Source organism: Oxyura jamaicensis, chromosome 9 (assembly GCF_011077185.1).
Source record: "Oxyura jamaicensis isolate SHBP4307 breed ruddy duck chromosome 9, BPBGC_Ojam_1.0, whole genome shotgun sequence".
Lineage (NCBI taxonomy): Eukaryota > Metazoa > Chordata > Aves > Anseriformes > Anatidae > Oxyura > Oxyura jamaicensis.
This window is the reverse complement of record NC_048901.1, coordinates 11,769,863-11,789,778: the sequence shown is the minus strand read 5'-3', so window position 1 is coordinate 11,789,778 and position 19,916 is coordinate 11,769,863. Positions and strand designations below refer to the sequence as shown.

The following is a 19,916-nucleotide window of genomic DNA, read 5'->3' as shown; positions in this document are numbered from 1 at the left end:
GGGGGGGGGGAGGTGGCGGCGGCGGCGGCTTGGCGCGGCAGGGCCCGGCATGGCGCCGCGCCGCGCTTCGCGGCGGCACCACCACAACCGCCACCGCCACCACCACCGTCGGCCGTAGGGGCGGCGGGGGCCCTGAGGGAGGGCCCGGGCGGGTGAGGGTCGGGGCCCGCGGGGCCTGTGAGGGGAGCCCCGGGCTCGAGCCGCTGTGAGGAGAGCGGCGCCGTGAGGAGAGCACAGCACAGCACAGCACCGCCGCCGTGCCCCGCCGGCATGGCGCACCTCAGGGAGTTCGCCAGCCAGGTAAGCGCGGCCGCGTGTGCCGGGGCCCGGCGGAGCCCCGGGGCTCAGGGCCGTGCCCCCTGGGTATGGCCGTGCTCGGCTCGCCGCTGCCGCCCGCGCCGTGAGGGGCCTGTGCCGGGCCGGCGCTGGGTGCCCGGCGCTGAGGACGAGGTGCTGGTGGCCGCTGTGAGGCCGCTGGGGTGCCTCGGCCGGTCCCGGGGAGGATGAGGGAATCCTCGGCTCCCTGAGCCCGCGGCGGGGTGCCGGCAGGGAGCAGAAGGGCTGAGGCGGCAGGCGGGCAGCCCGCGTGTAGGGGAGCTGGGGAGAGCAGGGCCCAGAACCCCGGAACGCGAGGGGTCCGGTGCTGAGCAGAGAGGTGCCACCCCCGGGGGGTGCAGGCAGATCCCGCTGTGATGGCAGCTGGCGGTGGGATGCGGGGGGGTGGCGGCCTGGCTCGGGGCTGGGAGCTGAGCCACGCGAACGGCGCTGGCTTCGGCCTGCTTTCCTCCGAACGGGGGTGTGAGGTGTGCTCGGCAGCTGGCAGGTGTCAGCACACAACGTGGGTCTCTTTGAACCGTGGTTTGGGAGAACCTCGGGTGGTTTTCTTTGCCGCTCCTAGGTGTGGTACTCTACCGCACTGAAAGCTTCAGCAGTTCGAGGTGATGCTTTCTCCAGACCTCTGCTGATTTAAAACTGGTTTGCAATGCATTCGAGTTTGCGTGCTGTCTTTCACATAAACCGTGTCCCCAAAGCGCTCATGGAAGTAAATGCAAATAGAGTGCCTGAGTGAGTCACGGTGCAGGGGGAGGGCTGAAGGGGCAGGGAAGGATGCTGTCTGGCTGAGGCTGAGAACTCAGCTCCACAGTGCGCAGTGGGTTGCTCCGAAGGGTTGCGTACACAGTACTCCGTAACGAAGCTTATCAGAGTTCCAGGGGTTTCGTCTCTGAATTACGCGCATCAGGCACTCCCAGATCTTGTCATACCGTGACTCTCTGTCTGATCCTGGGATAGGAAAGCAGTCCGTTGTCCATCCCTTGGGTCTCTTCAGGAATCCTTGGTGGGATCTCATAAGCAGTTTAATCGAGGCTCGCTGGCAGAGCGGTAGGAATTGGCCTGAAGCTCCCTTAACCACATTTTAAGGGGTAGTGGGGAGGTCCTGTGAAAATCGCGAGGCTCTACGACTTGGATGGGGATGTCAGGGGCCAGAGGTGTGTTGGATTCCCAGTTCTGCTGCCCATGTGCTGAGCTACCTTCGGCACGTTCTGAAGCTGCTTTACCTCTGTGCCTCTGCTCTCCTGCCTGGGCTTATCAGGCACTCTTTCTTTTCGCGGTTGCCCTTTGCTGTGTACATACAGCACAGCGGGCCTCTGGTCTTTGTTGGGAGCTCTGTCTGCTGGGTGATGTATTTGTATTACAGTGTTTAAAGCTTTGAGGCCAGCTGTGTTTCCAGTTTGGTTGTTCCTTTATGTGACCTTGAAAAAGCCTCCCGAGTTCTCTGCCCAGTGCTTTCCAGCCCTGAGGCAAAATAATGCTATCCGTGAAGCAAGCCGGGAGTGCCAGACAAGTTAGTATATTTGTGTTTCAAAGTGCTGAACAGGAATTCCCCTCTTGCTTATACTCCAGAAGTTCAGAACTCTCTCAGGTGTCTCAGTTGAGAGGAGGTGTGCACTCATTTCATATAGGGAAGCTTACAGTGTTTCCAGATCCAAACCTGATTTCCCCAAAGAGATGGCAGTGCCTGCCACAGACGTCTCTGGTACGTAGCGTGCAATGAGTGGAAATGTTGGGTGGGAAGCAGGGAAGGAGAGGAGGCAATGAAGGAAAGAAGGTCAGAAGCTGAGGTTTGTTAAAACCAACTTCATCTGCGTGTGGCAAAGGACAACGGTGTTTGCTTGTTTGGCTGGTTGGAAGCTACTGCTGTCAGAGGTAACATTAAATGCTGCCGTGGTTCCACATAAACCTCCGGAGGCTGCCAAACTCCCGGTAGGCTCCAGTTCTTACAGCTCAGAAAGGGACTTGACAGCACCTTTTCTATTACAGACTTCTCCCATGCGGAACAGGGATTCTGGTCCCGAGCTGCCCCAGCCCAAGGAGCTCTGCCTTCCAGCAGGTGCAGGCGCCTCTCCGTGCGTTACGCTGCGGGTGCAGGGCTGACTGGCTCATGGTGCTGAACACAGCTCTTCCAAGAGTCCCAGCTGGACACAGCCTGCTGAGAAGACCCCGTGGGGGTTCCAGCAGTATTTGCTTCTATTCCCAACACACGGCTCATCTTTCCAGGTTGTAGCTGTGAAATGAGGGCAGACGTTTGTCCTTCTCTAGCCTCCTCTCAGAGCTCGGGGAGGTCCTGCCACTGACTGCCCGTCTCTGCAGCTGGAGGTGGCTGAGCTGCCAAGGCCATCCTTTACCCGTGCAGCAGCTGCTGTTGCTGCCAGACTTGTCTCACAGCACGCCACCATCCTTAGTTCCTGATGGCTGCAGTGAGTCGCTCTCCTTTAAAACACGGCATCGTCGGTCACGATGGCAAACACGCCCGTACCTGCCGTGGCAGGGCATCCTTCCTGCGCCGGGAGATTACATCCCAGAGGGTGCAAGCAGAGCGCGTTACCTGCAGGGTGTCCTCATCCCTCCCCTGCTTGTTCTTTCCTCTTTCTGTGCGTATGACCAAGATACTGCTCTGGGTCTTCTCAAAGCTCCTCCATGCCTGTCTCCGAGCCATCTCTAGTGTCTGACTGCTCTCAGCGTGAGACCTTTTGCTGCAGAGCTGCTCTGTCATTGGCAGCCAGGTAGGCAAAAAGGTGTGATGAGGTGCTGGCTCCCCAAGCGCTGCGTGCGTCGCAGCAGGACGAGGAGCCGCAGTCGGTCGGCTCTCCTGGCTGTGGCCTGGAGCTCTGCTTCGCAGCCCTGCTGGGCTCTGTGAGCACTGATGGAAACGGAAAGGACCCAAGCTGGTGAGCAGTCACAAAGCTTCTTCGGGTCACCTGTGACTGTTCATTGCAGGTGTGAAGTGTTGCATCTGGCTCCTGGTACTTCCTACTACTGATCATTTTTTCGGGTGCCTTTGTAGCTTTTCAACTCCCAAACGCAGATTCGCAGCCGGGGCAAAAACGTGGCAGCTCCAACAGGAGCTTTAATGGACGAGAGCTGCTGAGCAGGTGTCCTGCAGACTAGTGTAATTTCATCTGGGAAGTTAGGATTGCCTCCACCGCCTGCTACCTGGCCGTGTCTTCCATGGCATCCGTGATGGTAGGCCGTAAGGTGTTCTGCTGGGCAGACAGCAGTCTGCTGGAGCCGAGGATCGGCCTATTTTTCTGTTTCACACCCCACCGCCTCCTTTTCTTCTTTCTCCCTGTTTTGGGAAAGTGAAGAAATCCACTAACGGACTCTGGTCTGCAGCAGGAGCCCAGGATACCGCAGCAGTGGCTGGAGTGACTCTTTCCATCAGGTCACGCTCTTGCCGTGTCACCTAAGGTCTTTGAAGTGTTTCCAGGTCAGTTTTGAAGCGCCAGGTGCTGGCCGGGTAAATGCAGTACCTGCAATTGATGCTGTTCCCCCCCGTGTGATGGGCTGCGTCTCTTCTGCCCGTCAGCCCCTTGGGCAGAGTTTTCCTGTGCTCGTCAGGTAGGTCTGTCTCCTTCACCGCCTCTGCCTGAACCTCCTCGTTCCTCAGAAGACGTGATAAACCTGCATCCAAGTAAGGAAGCGTGTTCAGGAGGTTGCCCGTGATTACAGAGCCTGCAACGCCAAGGGCTGGTTGTCCCAGGAGCCGACTGCAGCAGCCAGTGCTCTTCTGCTTGATTTCCCATTCCTGAAGGGTTTCAGTCCTCATTCTTTGATGTGCCGTGTGAGGCTGAGAAGGGGAGCAGTAGCTTACACCTCATCGTTTGTTTTTTTCATAGAAAAATGATCTAGGGAGGAGGAGAGGAAGGTTTCCTTGCAGGATTCCTGGGGCTCACGCGGAGCCGGGTGCTTCTAGGAGCTGATCCTCTTTCTCTCCCTGATGTGTGGAGAGGCTGATGTGGTGAGCGGCATTTCTGCAGCGCTGTGGGAGACCAAGGTAACATCTGGGCCACCCTGCTGCCCCTTCCTGTAAAGTCGGTGGAGAGGTGGAAACTGCTGCTGGCTTTTTGTGAGCCCGGATTAGCCAGACTGTTCTCTCCTGTGCCACAGCCATCGTTCTGATGTCTTCTGGCATTTCTCAAGCTCAGACCCTTTCCCTGCAGCTCCTTCCATCTCTGCGCATCCCCTCCGGTCTGTTTGAGGTGCACTTGTTGGACGCGCAGCCCGTTTGGGTGTTGCTGTGGATGCAGAGGGATATTTGGTTATCCTCCCTTGGACTGGAGCGCCCGTGGCAATCCCGCTGAGCGAGCTGCCTGTAAAGCTGACCCCGTGCAGCGATGGGGTTAGGAAGGCAAACCTCCTGCCAGGACTGCCTGGCTTAATCGTTAAACAGCACCTGGGGCTGCTCGGTGGTGCCCTGCTGCTGGAACCTGGCGGTGGGTGCAGAAATGCAGCCGCCCTGTTTGCAGATGAAATCTCTGCTCAGCCCAAGGTCCTTGCGAGGGAGCGGTCCCTCTGGGTGACGTGTGCGAGGTGGGATGGAGAAGTGCTGGGTGTGGAAAACTCACTCCAGCCGCTTGCCTGCTTCCTGCGAGTCAGGCCATATTTTCCATGTTTTTTCTTTAAAAAAGCCTTTTTTTGCTCCTTGCTCTTGCGTCTGGGGGTGCCAGTGAGAGCAGAGGCTGTTCAGAAAAGCAGGGCTGCAGGTGGGGTGTCCGTTCAGCTCCCCCATCTCCTCTGGGGTGGCCGCGTGCCTGGGCTCCGTGCTGCTGGCCTTCCCGAGACGTCAGGCTCCGTCTGCAGACGTGTGAGGAGAGGCTGGGTGCTGCCTGACAGCGGAGCAGACAGCCGGTGGGAATTGGTGGCTGTGTTCCCAGCACACGTTACCCTCCGCGTGAGTAGGGTGAAAGCCTTTCAGATCATTCAAACCTTTGAATGCAGGAAGGCAAACTGGAGAAACAGCCTCCTGAGCCTCTGCTGACCGCTTACTGGTGTCCATTTTCTCACCTCAGCCGTTACACGAAGGCTGGTTCCGGCACACCCTGCCTGCCTTTTAGTCAGACACGGATGAGCGCTTGCTCGCGGAGCTGCTTTGGTGCCAGTTTGGTGCCCGTGATTGAGCTGCCGACCAAACCAGTCCTGTCCCAGAAGGGCTGATGCTGTCTGTAGGGGTGCTTGCTGACCTTCTCCTTCCTGGCCTCTCTCCTCTCCCTCCCCGTACAGTCTGCGGGGGCAGAAGCCCCGTGTAAAAGCCTGCTTTGGTTCTCAGCTTGGGTACGGTCAGCGATAAATCTCAGCACATGGAGACCAGTTAGGGTACAGGGGTGAATTAATTCAGGTGAATTACGTGGCATGGGCAGGGAGATGCGATGACAGGGGGTCTGTGGGGGTGTTCACGGTGCTCTCCCCTTCCCTCTGACTTCTCCCTTCTCTCCCTCCTGGTCTAGCACTCTAGGGTGGATCCCGAGGAGCTGTTCACCAAGCTGGAGCGGATCGGCAAAGGATCGTTTGGTGAAGTGTACAAAGGGATCGACAACCGCACCAAGGAGGTGGTTGCTATCAAGATCATTGATCTGGAGGAGGCGGAGGATGAAATTGAGGACATTCAGCAGGAGATCACGGTGCTCAGCCAGTGTGACAGCCCCTACATCACCCGGTACTATGGCTCCTATTTGAAGGTAGGACAAAGCCGTGGCCATTCTTTTGCCAGCAGTTTGGGAGCGGGTGCTGCAGCTGGTGGTGGGCAGGTGCCCAGCCCGTGAGCGTCAGCGTGGCTCTGCCCGCTGCGTTCGTGGTGTTAATACGAGGCTGGGCTTTAAGGCACTTGCAGGGCACATGGAAACGACGTTCCTCAAGTGGTCCCAAGAGCACTGCAGGGAAGAGCAAACTTTCCCTGAAGAGCTGGGTCCATCCCTGGTTTGACCATTCTGGAAAGGAAATTTGTGGAATGCTTTTTCCAATACCATGGTTTTAAGGTTGTACCACTGAGGGCTTTATATTTCTAGAAGGATCCAGGCTGTCTCTGGAAAGAAGAAGAGCTTGAAACTGTGCATCATGATCTTGTGATCGTGTGATACTTCTTCCCAACCCCCTGCCCTCCCAGACAACACAGCACCAGTTACGTTTGGGTACATAGCACATGGAAATCCTTGCCGGGAAGGGGAGTGTGCTGTTCTGAGGGGAATGTCTATTTCTCTGGTTTCCACTGGGAGCTTAGGGCACTCCCTCAAGTAGCACACAGCTTCCTCTACAAAATACTGCTGCCCAAAACCCGAACTGCCCCCTGGGCAGTGCTGCCCATGTTTCCATGGCCCCAGAAAGGCTGCCAGAGCACTGGATGTTGTGGATGGCTCAAAACCACTAAACCAGTTGGACTTCTGCTGCAAACTAGCCTGCAGGCAGGTACAGGGCAGCACTTACAAATTAACCCCTCAAGGACTGCAGCTCTCTTGCAGCGGTCCTGGCCTTGCAGGGAGTTGTGTATTGAGGGGCTGCAGAAGTGATGAAATGAGCAGGATCTGAGTCCTTGAAGGAGCGGTGAAGCAGTAATAAGGTAGTGCTCCCCTTGAAAACAGCTTTGGGAATCCCTAATGGAAGCTTGTAGTGGTGATCAAAGTGGCGTCTGCATGCCAGCTGCTGGAGGTGTAGCAAAGCAGCTCTTGACCTCTTTGTACCTTGATCATTCCTTACCTGTTTTTCAAGGGCAATAATGTTTCCTCAGCCTTCTGCCAAAAACACCAAGAAAGCTGTGATTTCATGGACCTGCTGCTTATCTCCTGCCAGGATCTGGTGAACCTCTGTCTGGAAATCACTCCTCTGGGGAGGAAAAGAGCGTCTTGCTGCCTGTACCCTTCAAGCTGGCAATCCCTTTAATGAGATCAAAGGCTGCAAAGCTCCCCTGTCGTTGGCGAGATGTGCTTGATCTTTAGGGTGACGCTGAACGGCTCCAGCCTGACAATAAGCGTATCTCTATGGGCTGTGTAGTCTGGTGTCTGTAGTGGCACAAAGCTTCTTCAGATAGAGCTGAGGACCAAGAGAAAGAAATGTCAAGGGCAGGAGCAAGTCCACTGCTGTCTCTGAGAGCTGTGGTGTACAGCATCTCTTGCGCTATGTACGGGGGCTGTTCAGGTGTCTTGCCTCGGGTGTTGTACTTGTCTGCCTGCTCTTATTACTGTCTTTGCTCTTGGCTTGTGCTCTTGCCTGCAGGGCACTAAGCTGTGGATAATCATGGAGTACCTGGGAGGAGGTTCAGCCCTGGATTTGGTGAGTATGTGGTAAGCTGTGAATCCCAAAAAATGTTTGCTGGAGCTTTGGTTTGTGAAATGCCCTCAAGCCACATGCTCACTTGCCACATGGCATCTTTTTGACAGCCCCGTGCCTGAAGGGTAGGCACTGCAGGGCAGGGGAAATGTTTGTACTTGGACAGCTGAGCTCTGTGCAGTTCTCCAGGGTGCCCTGCTGCTTTACAGTGGACAAAGCCAGTGAAATAAAATTTGACAGCAGCAAGTTGGTTTTGAGCAACACACATACATAGCTCACCCAACCAAAGTTAGGTGCCTGGAAAGGGCTTTGGGGATTGCTTAGTGCTTGCGTGGCATCAGGGTCAGAAGGGATCTGGTCTATGATCAGGATTTCCAGGTGTTAAACAATACAAATCTTTAACAAGCCGCCCCAGATTTTATGGGAGTACAAATGCAGAGTAAACATGTGAAAAAAAGTTCTGTGCTGTATTCTTTCACAGGATTTTGCTTTTCTCCTCGGGACTAGAAAGCCTGTTTTTCCAGAGCAGTAACTAAGGTCCTACAGTGAAAACTGCTGAGCCTGCACTGATCTGGAGGAAGGGTGTAGTTAGGGGGACCTGTAATCAACAGGAGACAGGACTAGTTTAGAGGAGAACTCATTAAAAGGAGGAAAGCTTTGGTACAGTACCCTATTGCCCCACAGCCAGAGGGGCAAAGTTCTCCCTGGTCGGTTGCAATGGCTGAAGTTCCGCCCTTGCATGCTAGCAAAGAGGTATGATCTGGAGAAACTGTGAAGATGTTCTGTTCATCAGTGTATTTCCAAGTCAGAGCAAGATACGAGCATCCTGCTGTTGTCTGGGAAACCTTTAACAGACTGACAAAGTCCTCCGAGGATTTTCCAGTTAGTGCTGGCAGCGCAAAGCCCAGCGTTCTGCTTGCAGTGTGTGCACCAGGCTGTGCAGTAGGTGCTTCCTGCTGAATATGACCTGCTTGGCAAAAGGTTTCCAGGTAACAAAGGGAGAGGTTTGTGAATCCAAGGCATCGCTCACTCCTAAATCATCTTCCTGCCCTTTTTCAGCTAAAACCAGGGCCCTTGGAGGAGACTTACATAGCTACTATCCTGAGGGAAATCCTAAAGGGCTTGGATTATCTACACTCTGAGAGGAAGATCCACAGGGACATCAAAGGTAAGAGGAATATCCTTTACAAGGAGAGCTGCAGTCTCCACTAAGACAGATCCCGAAGTGTGACACAGAACAGGTTTCAAAGACTGTCTCCTAGTACTGCTTTCCCTGTTGGGTTGCTTGTTTCTGAATCTGGTGTTTGTCACTTTATTGCAACTCATGGTTTTTGTCTTTAAGGTGTAAGTTTTGTCTTCAAGCAGTAAGGATCTGTAGCTCTTTGGCATTTGCAGTTTGGGCAGGCAGGGGGACTTAAGCAAAGGAATCAGTGAATGGTGTGCTCGAATATCAGCTGGCTCTCAGTTAGGTCTTTACTGCTGGACTCCACGGCACGTGTTTGCTGGTCATCGTGTAGTGAACTGTCCTTACGCAGGGTCCAAAGCCCTAGAAAATCAGGGTAGCCTGCATCGTCTTACCCTGTTACTGATTTTCCTAGGCACTGGCTCTGTGCAGCGCACCTGAGGAGCAGTCTTGTGCTGAGCACAGGGCACCGAAGGACATCAGGAGGGCAGGAGGACAGTGCTGTGTAGGTGGTGGCCGGAGCTGGATGCTAAGTGCTCCGACCCTCTGCAGGAGGGCGTGTGAACAAACAGCAAAGAAAGCTCATGCCATCTCAACCAGGAGATGTGTAGGGAAGATTTCATTGTGTGTGTGAGACCGAGAGTTTGTAGTGCTGCGAGCTATGCAGTCCTACAGCCTGCCCCCTCCCCAGGAACCTGAGCAGTGCGGCTCTTACACTGAGTGAGTGGGAAGCAGTACGAGGCCAGGACGAGCGAGCTTCTTTGAAGGATCCGCAGTTTAACTTGTGCTGAATGTTGCTCTGAAAAAAACATCAAGACCATTTGAGGTATCTCGGGCCAAATTGCCTCTTGTTGGCAGGAATTGCATCTAGTGATTGTGTGGCCCTTCATATCTACTTGCTGCTGCCCCAGAAACACTCCCCTTCTGATCCAACCAAACAAATCTGTTCTGTGTTACCCAGCAAAGGTCAGAATATGGGAATGAATCTGATACTGGAAATCCAAACTGAGGGTTTTCATGGGGCAAATGGGGAAGTTATGGGAGGTCCCTTCTCAGTACTCAGTTCTGTGTGGGTTGCAGATCGTTCAGAAACCATTGGACTTAGTGCTTGTTTGTGTCAACAGCTGCCAACGTGCTGCTTTCGGAACAAGGAGATGTGAAACTGGCTGACTTCGGGGTGGCCGGACAGCTGACAGATACACAAATCAAGAGGAACACCTTTGTTGGGACTCCATTCTGGATGGCGCCCGAGGTTATCAAACAGTCTGCTTATGACTTCAAGGTGAGCTGGGAGCAAGAGAACAATTGCTGCTTGGTACTGCTCTGTGTAGTGCTAGGGTTAATACAGGGACTGGAAGTGCTGCTTGTAGCAAGAACAATGCTTTCCTACTATGGTTCAGGGTCTGTTGGAGAAATTTGTCTGTTAAACGTGAAGCATCAGGTCTGATTCTGTGTTATGAGCCCTTCAGCTGTGTCAAAGCTGCATGCTTCCATGTTGTATGATTGCTCCTTGCTCTTTTCTGCAGTCACTGTTCTTGCTCCTCCCTCAGGCAGACATCTGGTCCCTTGGAATTACAGCCATTGAACTAGCAAAGGGAGAGCCTCCAAATTCTGACCTGCATCCTATGAGGGTTCTCTTCCTGATCCCCAAAAATAACCCTCCAACACTCGAGGGTCACCACAGCAAGCCCTTCAAGGAGTTTGTGGAAGCCTGCCTCAATAAGGATCCTAGATTTGTGAGTATTGCTGTCCACCTCAGAACCTGGGTAGAGTATTTTAGAGGCAGAGTGGACAGGGAAGCCTGGCAAGTACTTGCACATGTAGCGTACAGACACTGATAGATGCTGATTGTTTTTCTTATTTGTTCCAGAGGCCAACAGCTAAAGAGTTGCTAAAGCACAAATTCATCACACGCTACACGAAGAAAACCTCATTCCTCATGGAGCTGATCGATCGGTTCAAGCGCTGGAAGTCAGAGGGCCATGGAGAAGATTCAAGTTCTGGTGATTCTGACATGTACGTTGTATATTCTCTGCAGAGGGGTGTCCTCGCTATACCATGCGTGCCGGGGGCAGCCTACTGCAAGCAGCTTGGGTCCTTTTCCCAACCTGGGGTGGAGATCATATGTAGCTCGGGGAGGCCTTAAGGTATTAAGAAGAAACATCTGTGTGTAACTAATAAAACAAGGCTCTTGTTGCCTGTATTTTACGCACCTTCAGTTAAAAAAAGTAGCCTTTCAAAGAGTTAGAGGCTTTATAACTGTGGCAACAAGTTGTGCATGTGGCTTTGTGTGTTCGTGTAGGTGAATTCGTAAGGTGGTGGTAGCGATCTGGAAATAGATATTACTTGGCACAGGTCTGTGGTGCTGTATATGGGCTGTAGAGACTGACGTGGTGTCTCTTTAGGATTTTCTCTGGGGTAGGGAAATGCTTGAAGCCCTATGGTGATACAATGATCAGGGGAGGGAGCGCTTGTGCCTATGGGAACGCATGGGTAAAACACACAGCGCATGGAGCTGAGGCTTTGTCTTGACCTTCCCCTTTTTGTTTGCAGTGATGGAGACACGGAGGATGGAGACCAGGGTCCAATCTGGACATTCCCACCAACTATTCGTCCCAACTCCTTGAGCAAGCTGCACAAAGGAATGGCTCTGCATGGCTCCCAGAAGGTCTGTTTGCCATCTGTTCTTTCAGAAGTGGGCTGAACTAAAACGAGCTCTGAGGGTCTTGGGGAAACTACCAGTGACTCACGTTCTAAAACTTACTGTTGTCTGCTATCAAGGGCTAGCGCTCCAGAGCTGCATCTTCCACATTCTTGGGGTAATGCAAGCTGTAGTTTTCCTGAGACCTGATGAAGGGGCTGCCATTGAGGTGCTGAGAAATTATCAAAGGCGTAGTGGTTTGCGTGCCCTGGAAACCATTGCCTGTGCTTGAAACTTCTTTTCATGTTGCTTTCTAGCCTACCGAGCCCATCAAGAGGCAGCCACGGTCACAGTGTCTCTCCACGCTTGTTCACCCAGTCTTTGGGGAGGTGAGTAGGAGACTTTGCTGTCTGTGGTGGCTGGAGATGAAGAGATACCTGCCGTGGCTATGTAAACGTGAGGGGTTTGGAGAAGGCAGGTGGGGTGAGGTAGCTAGTTTCTTAACCCCACGATCATACAATCACAGAACAGGTTGGGTTGGAAGGGGCTTTTAAAGATCACTTAATTCCAGAGCATTTTCCACTGGATTATGTTGCTCAAGGCCCCATCCAACCTGACCTTGAACACTTCCAGGGCTGGGGCATCCACAGCTTCTCTGGGCAGCCTGCACCAGTGCCTCACCACCACGAAACATTTCTGTCTCTGTTCAGAGGTCTGTGCATTATGTTGGGAAATTCAGTGTGTTCCTGGAGTATCTTTTCCAATGCACTTCTGATTGTGGAAGCACAGTGTTGTCTTCCAGAGAGGGTAAGGTACGGGTGTACCTGGTTTTTATCTGCATTTTAGGCTTGCTAGTGCCTGGGCAGCTCTGGGCTCTGCACTTCTGGCCTCTGTGGCTGCGTGCAGCTCCTGTGAGGGCAGGCAGATAGTTGAGCTTGCTGTCAGGGTGTGATCCCAGCTCTCGCGCCATCCGCAGTTCCACCCTGCCACATGCAGCTGCCCGCAGCAGAGGCACTGAGGGGAATGTAGGTTGATCAGAGCATGAGCTGGCTTTGCTAAGTCCTAGGCCATCTTCTTGATTTATAGATGTCTGCTATTGCTAGCATGCCAAGACCAAGGTGGTACCTGCTGTGTGGTGTCTGGAAGGTGGACAAAGAAAAGGGTTTTGCAAGTCCACCCTGTTCCCTTTCCTTGCTTTGTGGATGTGGAGTTGAATTAAAAGCTATGATTACTGACGGGATAGTTTCAGTAATTGTCTTTCCAAGTGGCTGATGTTTGAAGGGAACAAAAGAGGAAAATGCTCACTAGGGGTGGCTACAGGCTGCAGTGCTGCTCCCAGCAGGACAGTAGGAAGTGAGGTTCGGCTTAGAAAGAGAGAGCTTACACAGACACCATGTGTCAGGGTCCTCTGTGTCTTTTCTTGAGGTGCTGGTGACAGAAACCCTTTCTCTCATCATAACGACTTGCTCTTTTCTGTATCCTGATGCTGTTCTGGGGTGGCCCAGTACAGGGCTGAGCTTTTTTCAAGGATGGTCTCTGGACTTGAACTTTCTTCTCAGGTCTAGTGCTGTGTGGAAAGTGGGTTTTGCAGGGCAAAAAAAGCAGAGGCTGTTCTGAAAAGCAGGCATTTGGTGCTCTTGAGACAGCACTGCTTAGGAAACTGAGAGTGTTGCTCACTGGCCTCTTCTGTAGTCTGCTGGGCTTGACTTTCAGAGGCAGAAAGCCTAGGTGTCATAGGCCTAGACCTGTGTGGTAAAAATGGGTACTCCTGGTTTCTGATGCAGGCAGTTTGTTCATACAGCATAGTCACTGACTGCTTCTCAGTCCTTTCTGTTTAGGAGCCTTTTTTTTTTTGGGGGGGGGGGGGGGCGCACCTGGAGCTATGTGCTCTGCAAACCAATGAGAGCATCTTTGTGCTTCTCCTCACCAACCTTGCTGTGCCAGTTCCCTGTGGGAGGTGACTTCTGGGCCTTTCATTTCTGCTGCTTTGACTCCCTTGCCCCAGGTTCGCTGCCCCTTCCCTCCCCCTTCCTTGCCCCTTTCACTTCCCGCCGGCTCTGCCCACCCTGCTCAGCGAGGTCAGGTACGGAGGAGGTTCTGAGCAGGTCCTGAAACAACCTGGCTTCTGTGTGCAGGAGCAGAGGCTTGGAAGAAAACTTTCCTCCACATCTCATATGAAATCTGCTTCACTGCTGGTTGTGCACATTGTTCATTTCAGTATTGGCTTCCTACCAACAGCAGGTTTCTTCTCCCTTGTATTAGTGACTCTTAGATCTGCTGAGTTTTGAACGTGTCTGCCCATAAAAGGGCTGGAGCTGGGCTTTGGGAATTGGTCTTAGTGAGATGCTGCTCATCATCTTTTATATGGCTTCCCTGTGCCTGTATTATTGGATGTTAATGCTGAAGATGACCCGCGGTGGGTCTTCAACACAGAAGTGGGCAGTTGCAAATCTGGAAATCAAAGCAAATCCTTGGCTTGAACAAAGATACTGCTAGCTAAGAAACGTGTCCTTGATGTGGAGTTGCCCTCCGTGCCCCGTGCCACTTGTGAATGAGCAGGGGAGTGTGCGGGTCGCTCCCGCAGCTGAGGCTGTGTCCCTGAGCAGTTACCCTGCTGGCGAGGCAGCAGCTCCTGGCTGGCAGCCGTTTGTTTCTGCTGGGGGAGTTGGGGCACGGGGCTGGCTCCAGCTGGGGGTTAGCATTCATGTTTTCTCCTGGGGCCAGAAAGCAGGACAAGGTGAGCTCTAACAACGAGGAAGGCTGATCCTCAAAGAGCAGGCAAAGAATTGGGACGCTTATGGAAAGCTCCTTAATCGGCACAGCCTAATTGAACCGGACAGCGGTTTGCTGGCAGACACTTCTCGTTTGCAAAAGGTTTTGATTGTTGTTCAGGTCACTGCATAATGGTGCGTGCTGGGAAGGGGCATGAGTTGCTAAAGTGGAGAAGGTGGTGACATGTAGAAAATAGGACTGCGGGTTTTCCAATGGCACACTCCTTCAGGCTCAACATCAAGATTTCTGTAATGATGGAGGTTTAGCTATTTCAAATTGTAACAATGAAGATTTAGCGACTTCAGATTAACAACAGGAATCATGTGCAAGCAGAATAGCTACTGCTGAGGCCCCCTGAGATCATGCTAAAAATGATAAATGCTAACAGGCCTTTCACTTAGGTCATACGCTTGGGAAAGCTCTCTCTTGGTGAGGAGTAATCCTGGCCTTAGGGTATTTTCTGCCCTTTCTTTCTGGAAGCCTTTGACATGAGTCTGGGTGCTAAGCTGTCCTTAGCAGCAAAGGTGACTGTACTGGTTCAGATACGACTGGAGTTCTTTGTTGTGTTGCTACTCATGTGTTTTTGGGGCTGTTGATCCATTGCTAATATTGTCTAGGTTGTTTAGCAGTACATCAGAGCCTGCTGTATAAGGACATCAGTTGCTATTAGCGCCTGGAGAAAAGCCTGAATTCCAGACATCAGGCTGCCATCTTCTTGATTGCAAAAAGACTTTTTTTTTTTTTTTTCCTGAGGAATGTGGGTGTCCTCCTGCACCCTCATGGAATCATCCTAAAGGGGAAAGGGACTTAATGTCTGCACTGCCTGACAAGCTAACACACTGTTCCTGGGTTTTGCAGCTTAAAGATAAGCACAAGCAGACTGGAGGCAATGTGGGAGCTATGGAGGAGCTGGAGAACGCCTTTAGCTTGGCTGAGGAGTCCTGCCCAGGCATCTCTGACAAACTGATAGCACACATGGTGGAGCGGGTACAAAGGTGAGTGTCCTTGAGAGTGCAAGCTGAGTGGAGCTGGAGCGAACTGCACCGCTGCACCATGGTTATACCTGTAGCTAATACCCTGTAACTATGTTCACGTTTGCTACTGAGCACTCAAGGCATCTAAGGTGTGAATGCTGATGACAGTTGACCCAATAGCCCGAGTCACTTCTTCTAAGTGCTTTTCATTTAATGCAAGCAGTTCTTCCTGCCTCGAGTCCTTTCTCACGTTGAACAAGTTTCTGTGGTGTAGGTGAAAGTAGCAGAGCACAGAACGCTGCTGCTGCTCACCTTCATCCTTCATGTGACATCGTGGTGGTCCTGTTACCCATGTGGTGGGGACAATGCCAAATGTCATCAGGATCACTTCTGGGATAGAGAACATCTGATTCACTGTAGGGAACGTGCTTTATTGCACTACTTGCAGGCGGTTGTTTTGCTTGCTCAGTTTCATGTATCAGGAATCTTTATTTCTATTGAAGGGAATTAGTTATTAAGCCAGTGAAGAAGTATAGTCCAGTAGAATTAAGCTCTGTGCTGCTCAGTAGGTGCTGTGCCAAATTTGCCCCCACTGCTGGCACCACGTTCAGTCACATATGTGTAGTGCAGGCAACAAATGTCAGGTCCTGCTCCCAGCTTTATTAGGCTTTATTTAGCACTAATGTGGCTTTTCTCCCTTTCACAGCAGGCCATCAGAAAATTTCCCTCTTTCCTTACTAACCAAGAAACTTTACTTCTAGCTTACTAACCAGGGAGGGGCCAAAGGATCTTGCTGTTTGTACAGCCAAAGGAGCCACTCTATGCTCTGGATGGTAATGGAAATACAACCCAATCCATGTATCTTTGAATTTGGGCTTTCTAAGCTTTTATTTCTGGTGGCTTTAAGCTGGCTTAGTTGCTGCCTTGTAGCTGAAGAGGCAACTGGAGGCTGTCAAGGGCAAAAAAAAAAAAAAAAAAAGCGCTACTAAGGACTGGAAATGCTGCCCATCCTCGAGGCTTTCTGTTATTAAGTCATGAAAGCTTTCAAGCAAACCTACTGTGGGTCTGTTCATCCCTCAGAGCAGGAAAGAGAGCTCTCTTCTCTGTTGAGAGCGCAGAGGTCACAGAATGAATGTGTCCTGCTGATGCTTACAAAGGTTTTGGCCCCTGGCTGAGCAGGAGATGCTCAGATGTGCCTTGGGTGACTGCAGATCAGCTGTTCGGTGTGTCTGACTCGTAGCAGTGGCAGTGCAGGATGGGGCAGAGGCATTAGATGGGTGCTGTTTTGGAGGTTTGTAAAATCTCAGAGCCACTTGTTTGTTCCTTGCTGTAGAACAGCAATGCTCCACATTTCTTGTTAGCCTCAACTTGAGTCTTAAAGGCATGCGGAAAAAAAACACCTTCTTGGCTGTTCTGTTAAATTGTTGTGTTTTCCTTTCAAGACTTACAGCTTTATCTAGATAGAAAACAGCCTTGCCTCTCAGTCCCCAGAGAGGGCGGTCAGTGCAGCGCGCACGAGCAGCCTTCAGGTGAGGGCTGTAAATGGGCAGCAGTGACCTGCTCCACCTCTTCTGTTCTTCCTTGCAGGTTTTCACACAGTCGGAACCACCTGACCTCTGCCCGCTGACACAGACATTCCCTGCTGCTGTTTTAAGGGGGGGAAGGATTTTTTCCAGCTTCATAAGAACTACATCTCTAATCCAGACCACCATCTGCTGTTGGATATAACATTGTGTTACGGACTCCAGGACATTTCAGAGCCTTCATATTACACGTGTTTCCATGATAACCCAGGGTGGGGTTCGCAATGCAAGTACACTTTAGACCTTTTGCAGAGCCCATGATGGGTGGTCTAATTGTTTTTACGATGTAATCAATGCAGTTTTTAATTGTTTCCCTATGGATGTATCCATGTTGGCTTGGTTTGATTCACAGCTTGTTACTGATAAATGGCCGCCTGCTGGAAGAAGGGGAGATTGTCTTCCCTTCAGCTATGTTTCAAAGGCAAGTCCGATGGGTTTAGCCTCCAGCCCTTCCTAAAGAAGTGTTTGTGAGCAGTGGTGTGTGAATGCAGGTATGTTTGCAAGCTCTAGATGCACTACAGCCTCTGGGAAAGTTAGAACAGCTCTCCAGTTGTTCTGGAGGATTGTTTCAACTCCTTCGTACACTAGTAAAGAGAAGCTTTTGAACTACAGCAGCAGACAGGAAAAAAGGTGTAGGTTGCTGCTGCTCTTTCCTAGCTTGTTTCACAAGAGGATGGGTTTGTTGACTGCTGCTGTTCTGGCTTTGGGACATCATTTTGTATTGAGCCTTGGTTTGTCTAATTCAGGCAACAGCAGAACTCGCCTTGGGTCTCTAGTGGCTGGGCAAAGCGGTTGCATTTGGTGTGGGAGCTGCTGGAGTTCCTTCCCTTGGTGCTTTCTGCACCTGAAGTGATCAGGTACTCGGCTTTTGGCAGTCCTCACCTTTAAGCTTGGTGAACACCTCCTGCATGTGCTCAAATGGTGCAGAAGGATTAAAAAGGGAGTGGGGGGGAACACGACAGCCAGAGACCAGTACTGCCAGGGCTTCAGTTCTGCCAGAGGCAGTACTACACTGTGTAGCAGTTCTTGAGGCAAGACGGCAATTGGAGGGCTAGCAGCAGTGGTGTCTGTAGGCTGTGGTTGGGAGTTTGCAAAAAAAAAACTCTAGGCCTCCCTCCTCCTCTTGTCACTTCACCGCTCTTCCACCGCGGGCTCTTCCTTCAGCCTGGGATGTAATCCTGCTGAAGCCAGGGCTCTGCTCCAGTGTGGTGGTGTTTGCTAGCAGAGGGATGAAAGTATCTGCGGCCCTAGTGCCTGCTTAGAGGTATTCCGGTGGGGCCATCCCAATTAGCTTTGCTTTCTGTATAGTACTAGCTTATAAAACAAGTTTTTAATTCGGATTGAGACCATCTATACTTTCAAGGTCTAGAAAAAGAGACTTAGGATAATAACTTCTGATAGCTGGTTGCTTAGCAATCTGCTCTCTAACTGTAAAGGTATTCCCATTAAGTCAGCAAGACCTTAGACATGCAGATCTTTCTGTCTGTTTGTGTGTGAATGATGTGGCTCACCCCAAAGCCACTGAGGACAAAAGCTGCAGCTGTTCAGCATTATTTTTTAAAGACAGATAGGCCACATTGTTAGTAGTAAGGCTTGGGTTTTGGTACTTGAGTCAGACCTGCAGATTTTAAGCGCTGGGCTAAAAGTAGCTCAAAAGGAGCATACATTCCCTCATCCCCATGTGCTGCATTCACTTTAGCTTATGCCTGTCCTTTGCTGTTCCTCTCTGACGGGTAAATACAGGCTTAGCAAACACTATGCTCTCGCCTGGCAGAGAGAAGGTGCTGCTGTTTCAGCTTGCCGGACAGCTGCTGCGGAGTGGTGTTTCTCTGTGAGGTGAGCAGTCTTGGAACCTGTATTTATGAAGAACAGAACAAACCCATTTTTTTCCCTCTGGAGGAGGAGGAGAAGTTGTTAATGTGCAGAAACAAAACCTACTGAGGTGGAAGGCAGAGGCTGCAGCCTAGCAAAAAGGGCTCCTGCTGCTTTTAAAGTTGCTGTTCATGACAGTAGCAAATTGTGTCAGTAAGGTACCTTGTATTATTACTCACATGCACTGCAGTGTAATGAGTAATTTTTTTTTAAGGAAACAATCCCCACAAACTTTGTCCAGTATTCAACAATGGTTTTAGTTTTAAAAAACGTTGAAAGGGATCTGCCACTTTCAATAAAGTACTGAAATGAAGGAGGTTGGTGTAACTTTTTTCTTACTGGGTAAAAAGTATTCAAGCTGTGCTTTCTTCATATTATATGGTCTTCCCCTATGTCATCCTTGTGTACAGCCTTGTGTACTACTCCCAGCAGCGACTTCTCTGCTACGCAGCAGGTAGGTGTTCAGTCTCTGGATTAGCCATGCAAGTAGCTACGAGTTATGTACTAACAGCTTCAGGGTGTATCCTTCTGCTATGTTCTTTGGTTCTTTTCTTAAATGTCAAAAGCTGTTTCTGTATCATGAGAGATGGAAAAACAAGTGAGGGTGAAGAGATTACTGGAGCATGCAAAAAATGCCTCCAAGCTGCTTGCTTAGGGTGAGGCTGGCTTGTTACCATTCATGCAGTGTCTGGTAACATGGGGTACACCTCCCAGTTTAATTTTTAAAGTGTGGTGCTAGGGAGATGGACTGCTGGTTTATGGAGGTAATTAAAAATAAAAGTCTATCCAATTTTCAGAAGGTAAGCTGTCAGCACAGGTACAAACACCAGGCTGTTTCACCCCAGGCAGAAAAGACTTTGTGTCCCCCCTCTCTCACCCTGCTCTCAGAAACATGCATTTCTCCACCTTTCCTCTCCTCCTCTCTTCTGGCAGTTAGCCATGTCTAATGTCATACTATACATGCCAGAGCACGTGAACCCAACAGTGCTGCCTTCTGGCAAGCACGCCTTGCTTTTGGGGACCCCAGGGCCTCTCTACTAAGCCTGCTGCTACACAGCTGCTTCGGCTCCAACCCTAGCCTTGAGCTGCTCCCCCTCAGCTGGTGCCACTGAAACGTGATAAAGGTGTGCACTTCTGTCCCGGGGAGCAGTGCTGTCCCGCTGGTGCTGCTGGCTCACAGCACCAGAGTCCTGGCAGCCTAGTGAGTAACAACCCTGGTAACAATATTGTGAACCCTGGTGCTAGAAAGCTACGGTAAGTGAATGCCCCTAGAATGCAGAGATTCCCTGCAGGAG

At 51.4% G+C, this 19,916-nt stretch overlaps 1 protein-coding gene across 1 annotated transcript; it reads left to right on the top strand.

The window, feature by feature from the left end:
• The first annotated feature begins 111 nt into the window (after positions 1-111).
• Positions 112-18,930, top strand: STK25 (serine/threonine kinase 25). The gene is made up of 12 exons (XM_035334231.1): positions 112-219; positions 260-300; positions 5,784-6,014; positions 7,543-7,599; positions 8,656-8,764; positions 9,904-10,061; positions 10,330-10,515; positions 10,650-10,795; positions 11,333-11,447; positions 11,738-11,809; positions 15,051-15,187; positions 16,754-18,930. The coding sequence occupies exons 2-12, from the start codon at positions 271-273 to the stop codon at positions 16,791-16,793; spliced, it is 1,281 nt and encodes a 426-aa protein (XP_035190122.1). The 5' UTR covers positions 112-219; positions 260-270; the 3' UTR covers positions 16,794-18,930.
• Positions 18,931-19,916: the final 986 nt, after the last annotated feature.